The 19,171-nt window shown below is 41.9% G+C and overlaps 2 protein-coding genes across 5 annotated transcripts in view; one reads left to right on the top strand and one right to left on the bottom strand.

Annotated features, from left to right (window-relative positions):
• Nucleotides 1–984: 984 nt before the first annotated feature.
• On the top strand, nt 985–5,896 carry LOC113015690 (retinoschisin). Its single transcript, XM_026157814.2, has 6 exons — nt 985–1,122; nt 1,439–1,464; nt 1,560–1,758; nt 3,553–3,694; nt 3,780–3,975; nt 5,435–5,896. The coding sequence occupies exons 1-6, from the start codon at nt 1,068–1,070 to the stop codon at nt 5,585–5,587; spliced, it is 771 nt and encodes a 256-aa protein (XP_026013599.1). The 5' UTR covers nt 985–1,067; the 3' UTR covers nt 5,588–5,896.
• Nucleotides 5,897–5,901: 5 nt separating this feature from the next.
• Nucleotides 5,902–19,171, bottom strand: part of LOC113015689 (cyclin-dependent kinase-like 5) — a 52,641-nt gene continuing 39,371 nt past the window's right edge. For 2 of the 4 annotated variants that reach the window (XM_026157810.2, XM_026157811.2), the window contains exons 11-19: nt 18,222–18,388; nt 15,532–16,570; nt 15,007–15,108; nt 14,501–14,606; nt 11,821–11,944; nt 11,499–11,604; nt 11,201–11,323; nt 9,596–9,757; nt 5,902–9,052 (exon numbers count right to left, since the gene is read on the bottom strand). In XM_026157810.2, coding sequence (XP_026013595.1) covers nt 8,693–9,052; nt 9,596–9,757; nt 11,201–11,323; nt 11,499–11,604; nt 11,821–11,944; nt 14,501–14,606; nt 15,007–15,108; nt 15,532–16,570; nt 18,222–18,388 — 2,289 coding nt within the window. In that variant the 3' untranslated portion in view covers nt 5,902–8,692. The remainder of the gene's footprint in view (nt 9,053–9,595; nt 9,758–11,200; nt 11,324–11,498; nt 11,605–11,820; nt 11,945–14,500; nt 14,607–15,006; nt 15,109–15,531; nt 16,571–18,221; nt 18,389–19,171) is intronic. The other 2 variants (XM_026157813.2, XM_026157812.2) reach the window with 2 other exon arrangements.

Here is a 19,171-nt window from a genome sequence, read left to right as displayed (position 1 = left end):
TGGTAGAGGTGCAGGATTGCAAACTTTTTAAAGGGCAAAATGAACATCTGAATAGAAAATTAAGTTCTCAAAACAGAATACTTTGTGCTTACTTGGTGGGGAAACTGTTGTGGTTTCCTAACTGGAACTCTAGTGTGTCTATTTTACTTGGACAGCCAGCACTGATTGGGAATTTGAACGGATTAACGTCACTGCAAAGCTTCAATATTCTAGAAATAAGACTTTTGGAACAATCAACTTGCAACATCTGCCATGGTCATCTTTTTGACCCACATTTAAACAACCAGCTTTTATAAGATTTCAGGCACCTTAGGGCAACTTGTCATGTTATAAATTACAATTATCAGCCAGATAACTGACAAAAACAAGCAGATGTGAGATTACATCCCATCTCTTCATGCTGGGATAACTCTGAATTGTAAGTAACTCTCAAACTTACAAAATTAAAATCTCCACCTATATTTACAGTAGCCTTTTTAAACAAATTATTAAACTTGTAGGTTGTGAGTTTTATGGATGATGGCAATTGTGGGTAACTGTGATCCATCCCAGTCTAAGTCAAACATATTAAACGAATATTAAAATGTTTGTAACTATTTCTGATTTCTTTGAATTTAAAGTGATTTTTTTGTCATAGACAAACCTGCTGCTTTCAGGCCTATTTGATCATATTTGTTTGTACCCAAACTGAATACTAATTCGCTGGTACTGGTCTGTGTCTAGATATGGCTTACCTAAAGCAGCCTTTATCAGGCACAGATAAATGAAAAAGTATATTTATGATAAAAACAAATGTGTGATGTATAATAGGACCATAAATGACCTTAGTGACAAAATTAGCTTTTTCAACTGAGTGTAAAACCTCAAAGACACCACTGCCATCACGAATGATGCCCACTTTTTATTGATGAGGTGATGACATTCAGTGCAAGAGCACCTGAGGGAGGTGTCTAAGGGCCAATAAGGAGCATTAGGTAAGGCCATTGCAGGCCTGTGGATTACAGTAATCCCATCCACTTGCAGTGGGTATCATACACATCTCATTTCAGCACAGCTGAAGAGGAAAGATGGAGATGCCTGCTTGTCGAGCTGCTGTGCTTTTCCTCCTGCTTCTCTCTCAGGGTAAGTCACTGTGCAGCTGATCCTCCCTTAAAATAATCGCAACAGTTATTGTGCCTTTATGATAATGCTAATGGTCCCACAAGTTATTAAAACAGCAGTGCGTAGTACTACACAAAAATGCTGCTGCTGCAAGTGAAATTATAAAGAGGGTAAAAAGCTTTTCCTTGGTGTTTCCTTCATGCAATCCTCAGATGCAATCCAATAATTCATAAGATTGTTTGACATGGTGCTTCTTTTAGGTCATTTTCTTTTTTCTTACACATTTTATTCTATCATCTGCTCTTACGTTTCATGCTTCTGTCAATGGGGTGTATAGCCCTTGTCACTGTTCACTCAGAGGAGGTAAGAAAGAGTCTCAAAAAGGTCTAAAATGTGGTTTAAAAGTCTTAAACTCTGAGAGCAAACTCTCGATTCATTCCACCCTGTGTGATCTCCAGGAGAAGGAGGAGGAGGTCATCCAGGACCTGGACCTGCAGGAGGAGGACCAGGAGGTGATCGAAACCTGGAGCACAAAAGCGAAAGCCTGCACCTGTGACTGCGAGTCTGCACGCATCCCTGCTGTCATCCCACCTGTTCCCCCGACCTCACTGCCAACACCGCCACCATCTCAAAGTCACCTGCTGAACTGCATGCCAGGTGAGGACTCCACCTGTGTAGTCCTCTGTCTGTTTCACTTATACTCATGCTGGATGCCCTTTTTTAGGTTTTAAAAAGTGATTAATGGGTTCCCCTTTATACAAAGGACACTAACTTGCAGGAGAAAGTCACGCATGTGAAGATGAATGGTGGGCAGAGTTGTGTCCTGTGGATCTTTATTTAACATCTGTGATGGATCAAACAGCTGATGGAGGCTGGCTGTGTCCTCATGTGCTTTCATGCTGCAGCAGTGCACAATCACCTCTCTGATCTTGCAGTTTTTCAGCCTGTAAGATGAAAGAGGCTTGCACTGAAGGTTAAGAAATGAACAGCTGTGAGGAAGAAGCTTGCACAGGCAAATGCTTTTCAGATAATCTCATTACCTGTGCTGGAATGTGACGAACAGATTAGGGAGCCCAAATAGGCCATGACCTTCACCTATGATACCAGCAAAGGAAGCACACATCAGAAAATGCCCCGATCATCTTCTTCTACCTCATCATGCAAGAGTTCTGATTAGCAAAGTTGGACTATTACACGAGGAAAAGCTGGAAGAGGATACTTTGCTGCGTTCTTAATGTCTTTAAAATGGAATAAACATTTCATTTCAGGCAGCTCTTCTATCACTTCTATCATCCGCTTTTCTGACAGCTTCAAACCAATCCAGTCAGGGGTGAGAGGGAGTAATTTTCATCTGAAGTAACTGATATATTTTTTATTACCTGAAGTCAATTTATCATCATGGAAAAAAGAAAGTAAACCCTGTTTCACTTCTTTGGTTTAACCAACCGGGAAAACCATCTGGTCCTTACCTGGTCTTAAACATTGGGTAAATAATGCATCAGAAGAAGGACGACACATGACATATTCCACCGTGTCATTATTTATTGTGAAACTGCAGAAGCATTATGCAGCAATGACTTGAAATTATTGTTTTCCATATGACTTTATCATTCTGTCATATCACTGCGGAGGGATTTTGTCGCACGCTTCTTCACAGCATTCCTTGAGTTCATTGAGGTTAAGGTGAAAAGCATTAAAGTGAGGCTGAGGTCTGGACTTTGACTCGGCCTTGGCAGCACCTTGATTCCTTGATAGAGATGCTGCTGGGCTTTAATCATTGCCCTGCCTCATGACCCAGTCTTGCGCAAGTTTTAACTGCGGGGCACGTGGCCTCACATCTGCCCCTAGAATATTTTGATATACGGAAGAGCTCACGGTCGACTCAATGACTGCAAGGTGTCCTGGTCCTGTGGCTGCAAAACAAGTCCATTTCATCACCTCTCCACAACAGTGCTGACAGCTGGTGTGAGATCTTTGTGCTGATTTGGTTTTCTGCAAATATGCAGTTGTTGTTTTTTGACAATGTTAATCCAATATTTTGATATTTCGTATTTCTAACATTTTCTACTTTTTATTTTTATTTTTTGTTATTTGATGAGCTTAGCACAACAGTAATTTTGTTGTGCTTGCACAATGTCAGTAAGGTTGTTGGTACCTGTTGCTCACTGCTCGTCTAAGCAAAAGGCATATAGTATAGCATCATGACCACCCCATACAGAACATAACATAGTGTAGTTGCTACCATGTGAACATGTAATGTTTGTGCTCAGTTAAATCTACCCTGTGCTCTGCTTCAAAACATCAAATGGCATTAAGTCATTTTTAACACAAAAACGAACCAATCGCTGCATCCCAGCTCATTGGAAGTGTTTAGAAAGTTTACTAAGTGTTTATTTTCAGGAATTCATACGATTTAATGCCACAGTAACCTGGAAATGTTTCCTTTCACAGAATGTCCGTACCACAGACCGCTGGGATTTGAATCTGGATCTGTGACCTCAGACCAAATCAGCTGCTCCAGTCAGGACCAGTACACCGGCTGGTACTCCTCCTGGATCCCGAACAAGGCTCGCCTTAACAACCAGGGCTTTGGGTGAGTCAAGGCCACCCAGTCTCCAGTTCGTGTCACACAGCGCACCCCAGATAAACAAATAACTGGGAATGTGAATCTTTGTTAGGTGCGCATGGCTGTCCAAATTCAACGATCAGTACCAGTGGATCCAGATCGACCTGAAGGAGGTGAGCGTGGTGTCGGGTGTCCTCACCCAGGGCCGCTGCGACGCTGATGAGTGGATCACTAAATACAGCATCCAGTACCGCACTTTAGAAACTCTTAACTGGATCTACTACAAAGACCAGACTGGAAATAACAGGGTAGGTACACTAAACAGGAGTCACATATGAAAGCGTCATAATAACTGAGTCCTGTGGCCTTTTTTACCATTTAAATTACCCCCAAAATTTCCACTTTCATTTACTTCAGCATTATTTCTTTGTAATTTGGAAAAACTGAGATCTGTTATTGGGATTACCGTGGCTCAGGGGGTTGGGAAGCTCATCTGTAACCGGAAGGTTGCTGGTTCGATCCCTGGGCTCTCTGTCCTGGTCATTGTGTCCTTGGGCAAGACACTTCACCTACCGCCTACTGGTGTTGGCCAGAGGGGCCGATGGCGCGATATGGCAGCCTCTTCCATGAATAGTGGAATTGTAAAGCGCTTTGGGTGCCTTGAAAAGCGCTATATAAATGCAATCCATCATTATTATTAAATTGCAGTAATCTCAGGGTTTATATGTGCAGTTAAACATCTTTACATTGACAGAGAAGGGCATTTCATCTGTCCACCTCACTTATAAAATCTTAAATAACACTGCCCCTAGCTATTTAACAGAACTTATTCATTTGTATAATCCTATAAAAGCATTAAGATCTTCTAACCAGATGCTCTTAATGCAACCTAAGTCTAGGTTGAAAACCAGAGGCGATCGTGCCTTTGCTATTGCAGCTCCTAGACTGTGGAACAACCTCCCTTTTGCCATTCGCTCTTCTGAGACTGTTCAGTCTTTTAAATCTCGTTTAAAGACCCATCTTTTTACTCTGGCTTTGATGTAAGATAGTTTGATTATCATTTGGTTGGTTTCTATGTTTGTCTCGTCTTGCGTTGTGTTTGTCTTATTTTTATTTTTATTTTATGATCAAAACTGTTGTTTTTAAATGTGCTATATAAATTAATTTTGATTTGATTTATGCTCGAAGTGAGCCGCATAAAGCTCACAATATAAAATGAGTTTGAAATCTCTGGCCTACACCAATCAGTACACACTAAAGTGTTTAAATATATCCAACTAAGAGGCTGTTATATTGTAATTTTATGTGGACCTATTATGCTTTTCTGCTATATATATGGTACTGCTTTAAGTCCTCGTGAATGATTTAGTAGTTCACCACACATAGCTGCTGCCGAGTTTATTTGGCTTGGCTTTCTAAGCTGTCAAAAATATAGGATACTAATATGGTCACATCATGCACATAGCTGTGCAAATCAAAGCTTCTGGTTAATGATGAGAAGCTAATCAGAGTAAAGTTGAGTCAAAGGGAGCTAAAATTGTTTGATTCATATAGTAGATGAACTGAGTGTTTGCACCGTTAATATAAATAAGGATTACAGTACTTTGAACTGTGAAATCATGCAAAGCTATTCAAAGAATAAAACTATGGAGGTGGAAGTAATCATAGAAGGTCCTCTTCATGAGCCTTTTCTGATTATTGTGTGTGTAAATGATACAAAATGAGCACTCTGGATGTTTAAATGCTGTGTACTTTCTTTTTGTTTAGGTCTTCTACGGAAACTCCGATCGCTCTTCCACGGTACAAAACCTGCTGCGCCCGCCTATTGTGGCTCGTTATATACGCCTGCTGCCGCTGGGCTGGCACACCCGCATTGCCATGAGGATGGAGCTGCTGATGTGCATGAACAAATGCACCTGAAGTGTTTCTTACCTCACTGACCATCATTCCCCTGCCAACCCTGTCACTTGCCAAAAGGGGAATATTTGTCTAACACTGTAAGATCCTTTGATACAAGTCTAGTCTGTCCCCATTTGGTGAGGCTCACAGTTCTCTGGGCAGGTGGACATCTCTGGTGTCCTCTGATGGATTATTTGTCTGTATTAAAGTTTCCAAAAGCGCATTGTGCTGTTACGTAAACACCAAACTGTTCCAGATCAAATTGAAATTTGTTACCTTCAATAAAGCAGTTATTAACTGCGTCAGGAAATAAAAAAGCTTCTACATGTTCAGAGTCAAATCAAACGGGCTTGTTTTATTTGAGATTTACTGTTACATATGTAAACATGAATAATCTAAAATTGTTAAGCATTCATCTGGGAGTTTATGCTGTCATGTAAATGCTCTGTTGGGGAAAAAAAAGCAGATAAACACTGACTATGCTACTAATTTGTGTCTGTAATAAAAGCACAAACTTAATACTTGATTTCATTTAAACAGTTGATAAACATCCTCTGTTATAAATATTACCAAACAAGTAGTCACACATCAGTATTAATATAATACACGGTGCTCCTTCAGCGAAACAATAATCCAAAGAGAGAAACGTATCGTGTCAAGTACAGAGTGTGCACAGTCCTTACAGATGCACCACACACAATACGACACGGTCATGTCTGGGCTCAGCGCGTTACAGCAGGAGCCGGCGGGGGCCCCCCCCTCCCTCGTCTTTCAATATTCACACACTGCGCACACGAACATGAAAGTGAGGAAGAATTTACAGAGCAATATTGCTGAGCCACGTAGTCTCTTCAAAGTGCAACATTAAAAAGGTTAGGATTTATTTCTGCCAAGCTACTCTCATGGCACTTTATTTCCAACAGAAAAACAACGTTACAGTACAGATTCTGCCCCCCGCTGCCTTTCCATTTTAAGATTTCTCCAAAGCATATCCCAAGTGGTTCAGTGTGTGCAAACAGTTAAAAATACAGCAGTACAGTGATTCCCAACCAGGGCGAGGATGCTGCAGCTGAAAGAAATACTACAGCTGTGGAAAGAAATGGGCGAACGGTTAATGTTAAAGGAAAGCCGACCTCAGTCAGAAAACAGGTGGGCGATGGTGAAATGGCTAAAGAAAGAAAAGGCCAGAGTACATCGATAATTGGCTGGGATAAGCATATTTTAGCTTCAATTAAAAAAGAGAAGAAGAAAAGAAACTGTTGCAAAAAAATAAAAATTATAACGGCTGATGACGTTCAACTAACAGCTGGAACGGCTAATAGTGGAATAACGGTTGAAAACAGAGAAATAGATAAATGTGAAAAATAGTTCAGCTTAAAGTATTTAATAAATGGGAAAATAGCAGCTGGAAAACATTAAACTAGCTGAAAAAGCTGGAGCTTTTAAATGGATGGTTAGGTGGAAGTAATTAAAATAATGGATAAATAGTTGAAACAGCTAAGTGTAAACTCAAAACAAAATTATTATTTACCCTCAATAAACATGAAGTAATAATTTGGAGTAAAATGCAGCTGAAATTAACAAAATCAAAGGTTTAATTACTCATATAATTGATATTTAAGGAAAATGTGCTTGGTAGAAAAACTGAATGTATACAAATCAAGTAAATGGACGTATGAATGGCAGAAACATCTGGTCAGTCAGTCAGTCTGGCTAAAAGGGTTACTAAAAGAGATGCTGTTCCATTACCCTAATACTGACAGTTTAAGTGTATTAAACAAAGAAAACTTGTAATATCCACTTTTAAATATTGTAATGTGTGGAGTTAAATAGCTAACAGGTGGAGGAGTGGTGCTTGGGTTATTTTCACAGGCTGGGAGTCATTGTACCACATACACCCAGAATGGCTTATCTGTTCCTCTAACTGCTGTTACCTTCTAAAAAATAAAGAAATCTACATTTACAGCAGTTAAACTTTAAATGGGGTTTTTTTTGGGTGCATTTCTACATGTTTTTAACTGGTCAAACAAGCAGAACCACTTGGAAGTTAAAAAAAAAATAAAAAATCAAACAACAGAGTCTTTATTGAATCCTGTAGTTTTCAGAGAAAAGCCACTTCCTTTGTTATCAGCTGCAGATGTTTGTTGACGTTTGCTCAAAGCATTGCAGAACATTTGAACACGTTATAATTCATCCGTAAGGGCACGTTAACGCTCCTGCATCTCCTTTGTATAGATACACATTTGTTTTAAACTGTGAGGTTTGCTCTATTTGCGTAACATTGGTTTATATTATGCAAATGGTCATTTACACATACAGTGCATGGAAAAGTCTAAATGTGCCTGACCATCTCAGTCAGAAAACAGGAAATGCAGTGCTTCGATATCTCCCACAGAGGGCGATGTAGGTTAGGCTTTCTGTTAGTTGATGGCACCGTAGTTTCTAAAATGGCTGCACTTAAGACGTAAAACCTAAAATCTTTTCAGAAAAAAGAAAGAAGGAAAAGAGCAATAAAACGTAAGCTTTTAGATTGTCAATTGCAGCTCAGAGAAACTGCACGGGTTATAGCTAGATTTCAACACGGCTGCACTGGCTCGCAGTTGCACATTTGAGCGTCTGTAACCAGTCTGACAGAGCACATCCATAGGCAAGACAGCTTGGACACAGAATTACAATCCTGGACGAGATGAACACGAGATACTGACATTACCAATCTCTATTGTAACAACTGATAAAACTGCATTTGCTTCGAATGCCTTAGATTAGTCTTAAATAATACTACGCAGTAAAATGTACTATATTTCTATATTTAATAGAAACAAAAATACTTACACTTAAAATCTACACTTTATCTATCCATTTATATATATATACACTGAATTTGTAATATATTTACTTTATAATACAAATTATAATCAGAATTACATAGGTATTAATATAAAGTCTATCAAACATGGAAGCTTTAAAAAAATCTGGACGTAAAAAGGCTTTTGGCCTGTTTGCAAGCAGTGTTTGAACTGATGGTTTGGTGTGTGTGTTTGTGTGTGTGTGTGGAGCAGGTGTTACAGGAGGGAGGTGGTAACAGAGGAGTCTGACACACGCGTGAGAGCAGTGGGGCGCTGGAGATCACAGAGCTGTCTCTTTCAGGTCGTTGAGATTTGGCATACGAGATCTGGACGGGCGTCCGAAGCCGTGCCCGTTCTGGCCTCCTTTGATGCTCATTTGCTCCGGGTAGGGGTTGCCCTCGGGGCGGCCCAGGGCGGACGTGTGCCAGCCCGAATCCAGCTGTCCGGGCAGCGGGTACGCTGACTGTCGGGCCTTGAGCTGGGGCGTGCTGACCCCTGAGTGACCCCGGCTCTCGGTGAAACCGCCTTGAGCAGAGGATGAGTTAGGCAGCGGCTGGTAGCGCATGTCAGAAGATGCGGTCTGGTTGGACGATGAGGAGGAAAGGTGCAGGAGCTTGCGCAGCGACTTCAGCGGTTGGCTCTGAAAGACACGACAGAACACAAAATATCAGAGGAAAGAAAAATTGCGCTCACGACAGGTTTAATCCCGTCGATGACGGACGATCAGTCCAGTCAGACAGTCTCTTATGATTACTGCAGGGAAGGGATTAAGGTGTGTCTTTGCTTTTATTAAACACCAACATCTGAGTCACAGTTTATTTGATTACTAAATCATCCTGGACAGACAGGAAAATTGGTAAAATATAAAAGTCTACAACTTATTTGGCTCAGTTACAGTTCAGTTCTTGAAACATTTATACAAAATTTCAATCTTTAGGAGCGAAAAAGAGCATTTTTTCTAGAAGAAATTATCACCCTTTGTGTTCGCCATCTGTTTTTTCTCTCCCTGACATCTTGGTTAGCAGGTGATGCTGATTTGCATTGATTAGATCTTCTAGACGAGGATACCTGCTCTTATTTCTATTTGGCGCTCTCCTCGGGAAGAGCGTATGTAACGAAACGCAGCTCATGAATAAATGTTTAGATCAAGCACTTCACAACAGCGCACGAGGAGAACTCTCACCGAAGAGTGTGAATCGGACAGTTTCTCAGGCGGCCAGTCCTTGTCCCTGTCTCGGTCTTGGTCCCGGTCTCTGCTCTTGTCACGTGACCTGTGGCGGTTGCTCTGGTGACTTGAAGACCTGGAGGACTTTTGGATGACCGTATCCACGCCTTCACTGGAAACCTGTGACACAGAGCACGGAGGTATAATTTACTCATCCAATCACATTTCACACTCATGACTAGGACAGCAGTGCACAATGTTTAGGGCAACATAAAACACTCACATAATCTGCTAAACTGTTTTTATTTATGAAGTTAATTTATATTGTTTCCAACTGGCCTAAGCACTCATTTCTAACAGTTTTTTCTACTTCTGGTTCTGCATGATGTCAGAGAGAATAGGCAATCCCTGCACCTTCTGTTTTTGAGTAGCAGCCAATCAGTAGAAAGGTACCTGAGAGGAAAAGAGAGCTAAAATTGTGCTTTTTAGACAGCTAATCAACTTAAATAAGGATTATTTTGAACTGTGAGTCATGCAAAAGCTACTCTATCAGAGTCTGAGCTGGAAATGAGCGTCTTCAGTAAACAGATTTCTGTGTTTCATGTTACCCTTTACATGCGCTCATTCATCACAGACATAAATGTGAAGTTACATCTGATAACCTGCGTTGTTACTTATTGATCTCCAGTGCAATGAAGAAGAAATAAAAAGAAAACGAACAAAAAACATGCATCAGAAGCCAAACTCCAATGTGTTTGCTGATCTGAGGAAGAGAAGAGAACACTCCACTCGTTTCTGATAAATAAAAGATGTTTTCTGAGCGTAATTCAAACGCAGTTCAAATGATATCCTCTTCATGCAGTAAATGCCGTTTTCCACCGACTCAGAGTCTGACTGCCTGATTCCTCCTCCTGGCCAGATTGCATTTATTTGTGCTCTGTCATCAGCATGTAACCCCCCCTCCCCGAATCTGAGCAAACTGTCACTTATAAATAGAAACGCAAAGGGAAGAAAGAGCCTCAAACACCTGTTTCATGCTGAACCACCACTGCCACAGAGCTGGCAGCTAGTTTAACACGCCAAAATGTGGTCGCTTTTATATTAAGCAAGTACCATCGTAGCTCCACCATCACTTTGTGATCTTTGCTCTGTAATAAAGTCACGGGTTTAGGTGCACATAGAGAAATTGATCAAATGCCTCTGCATGATGCCGGTAAGCAGTAAAGCTTTGTGAAAACAAGCACGCAAACTCCTGAAACCGTGTGTGCTCAGCTAAAGCCTGAGCGCTCTCGTCCATCCTCAGCTCATAAGCAGAGACATGCTGTTAGGGCCATGGCTGAAATCACTGGCGAGTGATCAGAAGCACAAAAATGACCCGTCAGATCCATCCTTTTAAACCGATTGCAGTCAAGTGCATGCTTTTCTTCAAAGTGGGAGCTTTTTTTTTTCTCGAATAGATGGATCCAGCTGGTTTATTGATTCATTCACTCAACTCACCACCAGGAAAACCAGGCTTAAAAATCACACATTAAAACAGTGTTGACCAATGCTGTTAAAGCATGCAATGTTAGATGGGTGACACAGAGGCAGGAGGTGAGTAGGATAGTGTAAAACAGCATGTACCATGGGAGAGGACACTACAGGGAGGACTCTCACAGAGGAACTATGCTTTATGTTATTCTTTGGGCTAAACAGAGGGAAAAGACATTTCTTGATGACAGGAGGCCTTCCATCAGGGACTTCCATCTGTAATTACAGAGGCACATGACTGGTGGTAGAGGTAAACATGATGCACATGACAACAACAACAACAATAAATGGTTTTATATTTCTGTAAAGGTGCCGATGAGGCTCATAGATGGGAAAACACTGCATCCACATGTGGGCGTAAGTCCTCAGACGTACTTCACACACAACATACCATCTGAGATTTCTTCTTTTTCTTCTTTATTGCTCTGAAGAAACCCTGCTTCTCCTTTTCTTTGGAAGGCTCAGAGGCACTCAAGACTACAGTATCTGGGCCAGTCCTGAAATAAAAACAAAGAGTAATGAGCGTGATGTCTCGGCTAAAAAGTTTTAACTCCCAGTAAGAATTTCTGTTAAAAATGCCACGTCATGTGGCCGGTGTGAAATTAAATCTGACGGTATACTGTTCTGACAGCGCCACAGACAGCGAAGAGAATAAACGCTGCTGTTCTTTTGGTGTGAAACTATTTTCGGTCGTGGTTAGAAGATATAATTACCAGGGGTCAAACGCCGGCTGTCGTTTGGAGTGATTCGCCAAACTGCCGCCGTCGCCAGACAAGCCCGAGCCCCGACTCTGACCCCGGCTGTCGTGGAAGGAATTGTCTGGCCGGGGAGACGGGACTGTTCAACAAACACAACAAATGGGTTAATTTACGTCCAATATACAGAGAAATAAACACATAAACACAGGTCATTAGATGTCATAATTCTAGCTCTGACCCAAACATATATCTAAAGTTTAGGCGGGTAATACAAATAAATTAAGATTAAAACATAACTCGAGATTTCCAAAGATACACAACAAAAAACAGGGAATATAATTTAAAAAAGCTGCAAGTAAATAGAAATTTATACCATAACTAACAGTGCTGTAGACTTTAACAGCTGTGACATGTTGGCTTGGCTGCAACATGCCGTGTAAACATCGGAAATTGATTGGCACACGCAAAAGACCTCAGCGAACTGAAAATGTAACAGACTGCAATTGTATCAAACTTGTGCATTTCGCTAATGCGATCGATGGTGTTCTGTTTCGATTAGATGTTTTACTTTTCTCTCTTTTGACCTTCCTCTTCCTTTCAATAAAAGCAACCCAATTTTCTTCGGGGCCAACCTTCGGGATCAATAAAGTTTATTGAATTGAATTGAATTGAAAGCGTTCCTCAAGATTTTTCTCCAAGTACGACTTGACACACCAGTGCAAACAACAATGGCGCCCACAAAGGCTCCTGTGCAGTTCCATAAGTTAGACTTTAAAGCAAATTCATACACTAAAGTAATCGTGTGTCAAACTCAAAGTTTTAAACATTGGCCGCCCCCAAAAATGCTAAAGAAGCGAATATAAAAATACCCTGATGGAGTTTTTGCGTCCCTCGTATTATGGAAATGGACTAATGCCAAACAATGCACAAATTTCCATATGGTTTAACTCATTTTCAGCAAACCAGATCTTATTCCATTTTAATGCTAATGCACAGGTGTAGCATCTTGAATGAGTTACGTGTGTAGAGCAGCAACGGTTAGCAACAACTATGGCGAAGTCCTGTTCAGACCACAGACTGTATAAATGTGAAGCAAAGAAGTGCTTATTATTGCATCCTTTCTGCTTGTAAAAAGAAGTTTGGCCGTACTGAAGTCTATGAGGAAAAAACAGCCCTTTGGATCTTTACTGCGCTTGGTCTAAATTCCATTTTTGTCTAATACAAAATAATTTTGCAAGTCATGGTCCCTTTTAGGAGGATTAAGCCGGGTAACATTACCAGGAGGGCAATAACGCTCAGCTTAAGGCTTCGCAAAGGGACGCTCTTCAATTTTCAGTGGAAGATTCTGCAGTGCCCAAAGGCAACCACATTCAGAAACACGCTTGAAGAGTCTGCATCACACTTTTGTCCCCAACAATCACAAAATCATCCCAAAGCTGAAGTGACTCCCTGAGATATCTAAAGGAGAGCGTCCAGTTGACCGTAGCGGTGGTACATGCAGTCTTTGCTAGCTCACGGTGTGCTCACCACCTACTACATTTCGCCCTGTTTGGCTCACTGTAATTTCACCTTCTTCCTCAAGATTATACTCCAGTTGAAATGTCACTATTGTGATACAATGGAGCCAGTCCTCATGTCTGAATAGCCACACATGGCTTGGTCTTAAAATAGCTGCTGCCTCAAGGACACTACTTTAAAGAGGAAGTTGAACACATTAGCATCAGATGTTCTTTCCATTATAGCATACTGTGCACTCCAAAACAGTGGCAAGCACATCTTTTAATAAGTTATCTCAGTCAGTCTGCGTTACTGTCAAAACTCTTAAGCCTGCTTTCAGCAGCTTCCTGACATATTGTAATTAGGTTTGAGTAAAAAGTTCCAGGACGGGCTTAAAAGAATGAAACACGATTCCTTTTGATCAGTCTCCTGTTGATCATCCTCTTGTGCACCACTGGATCATTTTCAGTGCTGCTATTATTTTTTAGATCTCTGTCTCCTTGTACTTCTGCAGTGTGTGCTGAATCTCCTCCAACATGTCAAAACTGTGATCCTTTAACTTGATTTTAATTTTTGGAAAGTGGACAAAACCACAGCGAGGCAAATCTGGTGGAAATGGCTGCAAACTGCTTAGCTGTCGCTGGAAACCCAGCTCTCATCGCCAGCGGTTATCTTGTGAAATTCCAGTCGGTTTGAAACACAAGTTTTATGCTCTCTTCTCAAGTTTGAGGTGTGTGGTGAAATAGCCGAGTGCACAGTGGAAGCGGTAAGAACAGAACTTCCAGAGAGTGGGCTAAAAATAGCAGCTGTCTGGACATGCCCGCGAAGATGACCTCGAACTGGAGATCAGCCAAATTTAATTTAGGTAAGGCTTTTGATTTTGAACGGGCCCACTGCCCGACCGTTTTAATCAACTGCTATGAAATCTACAGACATTAGAGGATGAAGATCACCGAGTCTGGTGATAAGATGGCTATTTTTAGTTTTGAGTGAAACAGCTGTATTTCTCTCTAACTTAGTGTAGACATCTCAAGAATCTGCAATAATATAATAATTCTCTATATACAAGCAGCTGATCAGTGATTAGTAAAAAATAATATTCCCTCTAGTGATGTGTCTGGAGTTAATCTTCCCCCCTTACTGCAGCAATGAAAGCGAGAAAGCCACAGCCATAAATATCACTCCTGATTAAACCAACCTCTGTAGAAGCTGCCCACCCGCCTTGGCATGGATTCGCTGTAGATGTTGCGGTTCTCTTTGGAAGAACCCCCATCTTCTGTTTGCTGGTCATGATATAAGCCAACCTGAGTCACAACAGAGAAACTTATGACATAAAATCTCCGAGGCTGCCTGCTTTGCATGCCTCTCTGTCTGAAACGATACCTTTATTTACCTGAAGGGACAGAAAAATAAGGTGGGGGCGTATTGATTTATGATTGGCCGTTATAATAAAACATCTGTGCGGGCTATAAATGTAGCCCAGAACTGAAATGCGATGCGATGACGAGCTCGACTGCGCTACCATAAGAAGTCACATTAGAGGGAAGCAAAGCACACAGAGAAAATGAAGAGGCATCTGATGCAGGAGAGACAGAGAAAAAAGAGAAAGAGAGAGCAGTTCATGACAGCAGTATCCACCCACATCCGCGCGCTCGGAAGACTGGATGTGGGTGGGGAATGGTGGGTGCAGGCAGAATGTCGGACCTCGCTTTTTTTCCGCTGTGTGTGAAAAGATGCGGTGTTGTCCCTTGTGGAGTCCCTTATTGGAGGTCTGCTGTGGGTGACCTCAGTGGGTGCCTGTTCGTTCTGTTAATGGAGACATGATGAAGCATGAAGTGAGCTCAGCATTGCAGCACATACAAATACACACACGGTATATATATACTATATGTGTGTATACAGTATATATAAATATACGGGTAGCATGATTCACTGCATGTCCTAAAAAGAAAGCCACACTCTTAGCACCTCAAATGTTCACAGATGAAGCTGCAGCTATGCTAATCCTGCCTTTCCAATTCATTATAAACCTGGGACACAAGATCTGGCTGAGAACCTAAACACACACCATGTTTTCAGACGCCACCAGAATAAGTCCTGGCTGCGTCACTGGACAAACTGAGACTGAGGCAGAGCCGTCCAACAAAACCTGGTGTAGGCATTTGTTATGATTACATCCTGAAGGCTTTCCCTAAAGCTGGAGAGTTTTGATGTGGGCTGAGGACTGACCCTGCTCATGTCTTCTTCTCTGGAGGAGCCCCCAGAGTGGCGAGGCAGTGTGCGGTGCTGCAGCTGTGGGGACAGGAGCTGGAGGCTGCTGGCTCTGGTGGGTATTCCCTGCCCGACCAACAGTCCCTCGTCTCCCCCGTGCGTCCTCTGGTGATCCCTCCGTACGTACATGGAGTGGCGGTGTGGCCTCTGCTGGGAGGAGAAGGGGCTGGTGTATCCCTGACCATAAGACAGAGGGTCATGTGGGGCAGAGAGAGAATGGGAATGGCTCCTTTCGCTCTCCCCGGGATCCAGGGAGTCTGGTGACTTGGACTCCTCTGAAGTTTTATGGCGGGTGGAGGAGCGCCTGTAGGAGGAGTCCAGAGTGTTGCTCTCTCTCTCTGAGCGCATGCTTCCTCGGCCACCTGTGCCAGGTCCCAGCCTCTCCACTCGGCGGGCCGCTGGGCTGCCCGGAGCTGTGAGGTCGAGGCAGCTGGAAGGAAAATAGCGAGACGTGGGTTCATCTGCATAAAGATGCACATCATTTAAGTTCCCCACTGACTTGGCATCGCTAAGCGTGCCATAGCTCTTGGACAAGTTCAGGTAGGCAAACTTAGAGGAGGATGGCGTGGAGCTGTGGGACTCCATGTAGTTGTGTCGGCTGTGTTTGTCCCCTGTCTGAAGCGTGTTGGTCTTCCCTTCTACAAAAGAGTGGCGGTTCTGCTGTGAGCGGAAGTTGGATTTGAGGTACTTTGCCCCTGGGCCATCTGACACCTTAGACCCCAAGTTCATCTCAAAGTCGCCCTTGGACTTGGTCTCACCGGGGCTGAGCAGATGAGGCAGGTTGCTGCTAGCCAGGTCCATGCTGCAGGCGGTGGAGTGGTTGAAGATCTGCGGCTGGTAGTTCTTAGGATGCAGTGTGGGGCTGAGGTTGATGGCTGCAGACATGTTGCCGTTGAGAAAGCTGTCGTTGTTGGGGTGGAGGTCTTCATGTCGGGGTAAGCTGGAGCACTCTCTGCTGCTGGAGCGGTGGCTTCCTGAGCTCTTTCCCCCATGGCTCCTAAGGAAAAGCAGAGACAAAAACATGTAATAATGAACTCAGTGGCAGCAAAGGTACCACTTACTGCATTTAATAAGGAAAGGTGTTCCACAGGGATCAATTGCAAGACCCCTGTTCTTCCCAATACATATGAATGACATGAAACCTGCAGTTTATTATGAGCTTTTTTCTGTGTGTCGATGATACAGTGTCGTTGACACAGTGGATTTTTTAGTAAAGTAGAGTGGATGTTAACCCTTTAAAGCTGGTCGGAGCGGGTACGCTCCGTTTTGCGTAACTTTTTTAAAATCCCGGTAGCACTGCAACCACGTAAGCTAGCGCAATAATTTTTTTTGCATATGAAACCGGAGGAGTTGTACTTGCATCTCATGCCATCAGCTTGTCCTAGGTTACAGTTTCCGTCCACATATGGCTTTGCAAAAACTGCATAAAAAACACTTGCAGCAACAAAAACATAATATTCCAAAAACATGCTTTGCAAATCCGACCAGCTGTTTGTAACACTTCCTACTCGATCAGCGCGAACTATCGCATGTCCGCCATGACCTGCCCGAAACCGGAAGTGACGTCATTTTGCGGAAATGTAGTTTTGTACCATCAGGGCCTTATGAGCCTATACTGGTGTTTTTAAAAGTTATGTTTGACTTTATGACTTTCTGTGTCGTTTCTGGGATGCTTAGGACTCATATTGCACTGCTGGAAATAGTTTATTTTGATGCATATGCTGCTTTTTTGCAAATTTGCATTATAATATTTATTTTCATTTTTCCTGCAGTATATAAAAATTGGTGTATTTCAAAAATAAAACTATGAAGACACTTAAAATAAATTTCCTGTGGTGGGAAACTATTTTGTGCAACTTTTTGTATTTACAGTTTTGAGGGATAAGCCTCTTAAATTTCTCTAACTAGAAATATATGTTAAAAAAAACAAAAACGATTTTCAAATATTTTGTAGTTTATTGCACTTTTTTGCAATTTATGTAATTACTGTGCACTTAATGCAGACATATTATTAAAATTTGGGCTATAATGGTTGTATTGATGTATATCAACTTAAAATGCTCCCAAAAATGGCTCTACAGCATGTAAAAATATAATATAAGCTCTGGCGGACTTGGTTCTATGGTAGGTCTTAAAGGGTTAAGTATATAGCTAAAAGAGTCTTGATGCTGTCACATTATATTGTCACTCAGTGACTATCATGGCAATAGAAATTTTAAAAACATCAGCTATTCATTTTTATTTATTGGATGAGGTTTGGTGTAAGTGCAGGGTGATGAAAGAATATGAGTAGCATAAAGTACATCAAAACCTCCCAAAAGACTAGATATAAAAATCTTAATTCACTGTTGTCTTGGTAATATGAACAGCAAAGAAAAATGAAGTGATGAAAAGTTTCCAAAAACAAGGTCTTTATTTCAATATGTAAATAGCGTTAGTTAAAATTTAGGAAACAAAAGTGCACTGAGATGCAGAATAATTACAGACTAAACCAGACAGACAATATATGAATTATCCTGAAATATTCTGTCAAATGTTGCTGGATGGTGGCTGCTGATTAAAAACATCTGGCAGCATTTGTTCATGAAACGACCCATTAATACATCTACACTGGCAAGCTTTCCCCAAATATAGTGCTCACTGCTGACCTGCTGGGGGTAGTGTTGTCTCCGTGGTGAGGTTTTCTCTTAGAGGAGCGTACAGGTGTGGGTGTGGGTGGCCCAGGCCGCTCCACCATCCGCAGGGTCTGGAAGGCGTGGTGGTTCAGGCTCTGCTCTGTGAGAAAGCGCTCGGTGGGGTTCAGGAGCAGCATGTTCTAAACCACAAACCACACAGATGGAGCCCGTGAGCGCTGAAGACACCCCGAACATGCAGACCTCTCAAACAAACCGAAACAGTCGTGCTACTATGAATCATCGCCATTATCATAAAAGTCAAGCTGCTGCCGCATTTAATTGTGTCTCACAGTCACCAAACGAGCCAAACAATGATGTGAAATGTGATTTGTGACATTTGCTTTTTCTTACCCAAATAATGTGTTTAATAGTCTCTCTGAACTCACTTTAATGTATGAACAAACTCAAACTGAAATCTGGATGCAGCTTTGTTTTTGAATAACACAAATATACAGTGGAAGCTACATTTTGGGTCAACATCAGAAGCTCTTTGGTAGCCGTGCAGCTCAGCGTTAACGATTAGCAAACAAACGTTATTAAATTGTATCTGAACTCAACACAAAAAAGCCCGATTAGTTCTTAGAGAGACGCCTGTCCTTGCTTAAGTCAGTCCTGAGATGGCATCATCATCATCATGTTAGCGGTGAGTCATTATCTGCTGGGAAAAGCGCAAGAGCACAAGCACAGCCTACATTCTTGACATGGAGCTCCTGTTTACAGTGTAGACACAGCAATAACAGCAGTGGAACCAGGATATGAGCTGAGAGATGCCGAAGCAGGGAGGAGGCACCGTGCAGTCACGACGTAAACACCGTGATAATGATGCAACTATCAGATGTCTAGTTTATGAAAATTATTGTGGTTAACTGGACGTTTTCACGATACTCTGAAAACAGACAAAAGTTAAGAATAAAACCATTAAA

This window comes from Astatotilapia calliptera, chromosome 23, assembly GCF_964374335.1.
Source record: "Astatotilapia calliptera chromosome 23, fAstCal68.1, whole genome shotgun sequence".
NCBI classification, from domain to species: domain Eukaryota; kingdom Metazoa; phylum Chordata; class Actinopteri; order Cichliformes; family Cichlidae; genus Astatotilapia; species Astatotilapia calliptera.
Note: the sequence above shows the minus strand (reverse complement) of the source record. Positions and strands in the feature narration are given on the sequence as shown.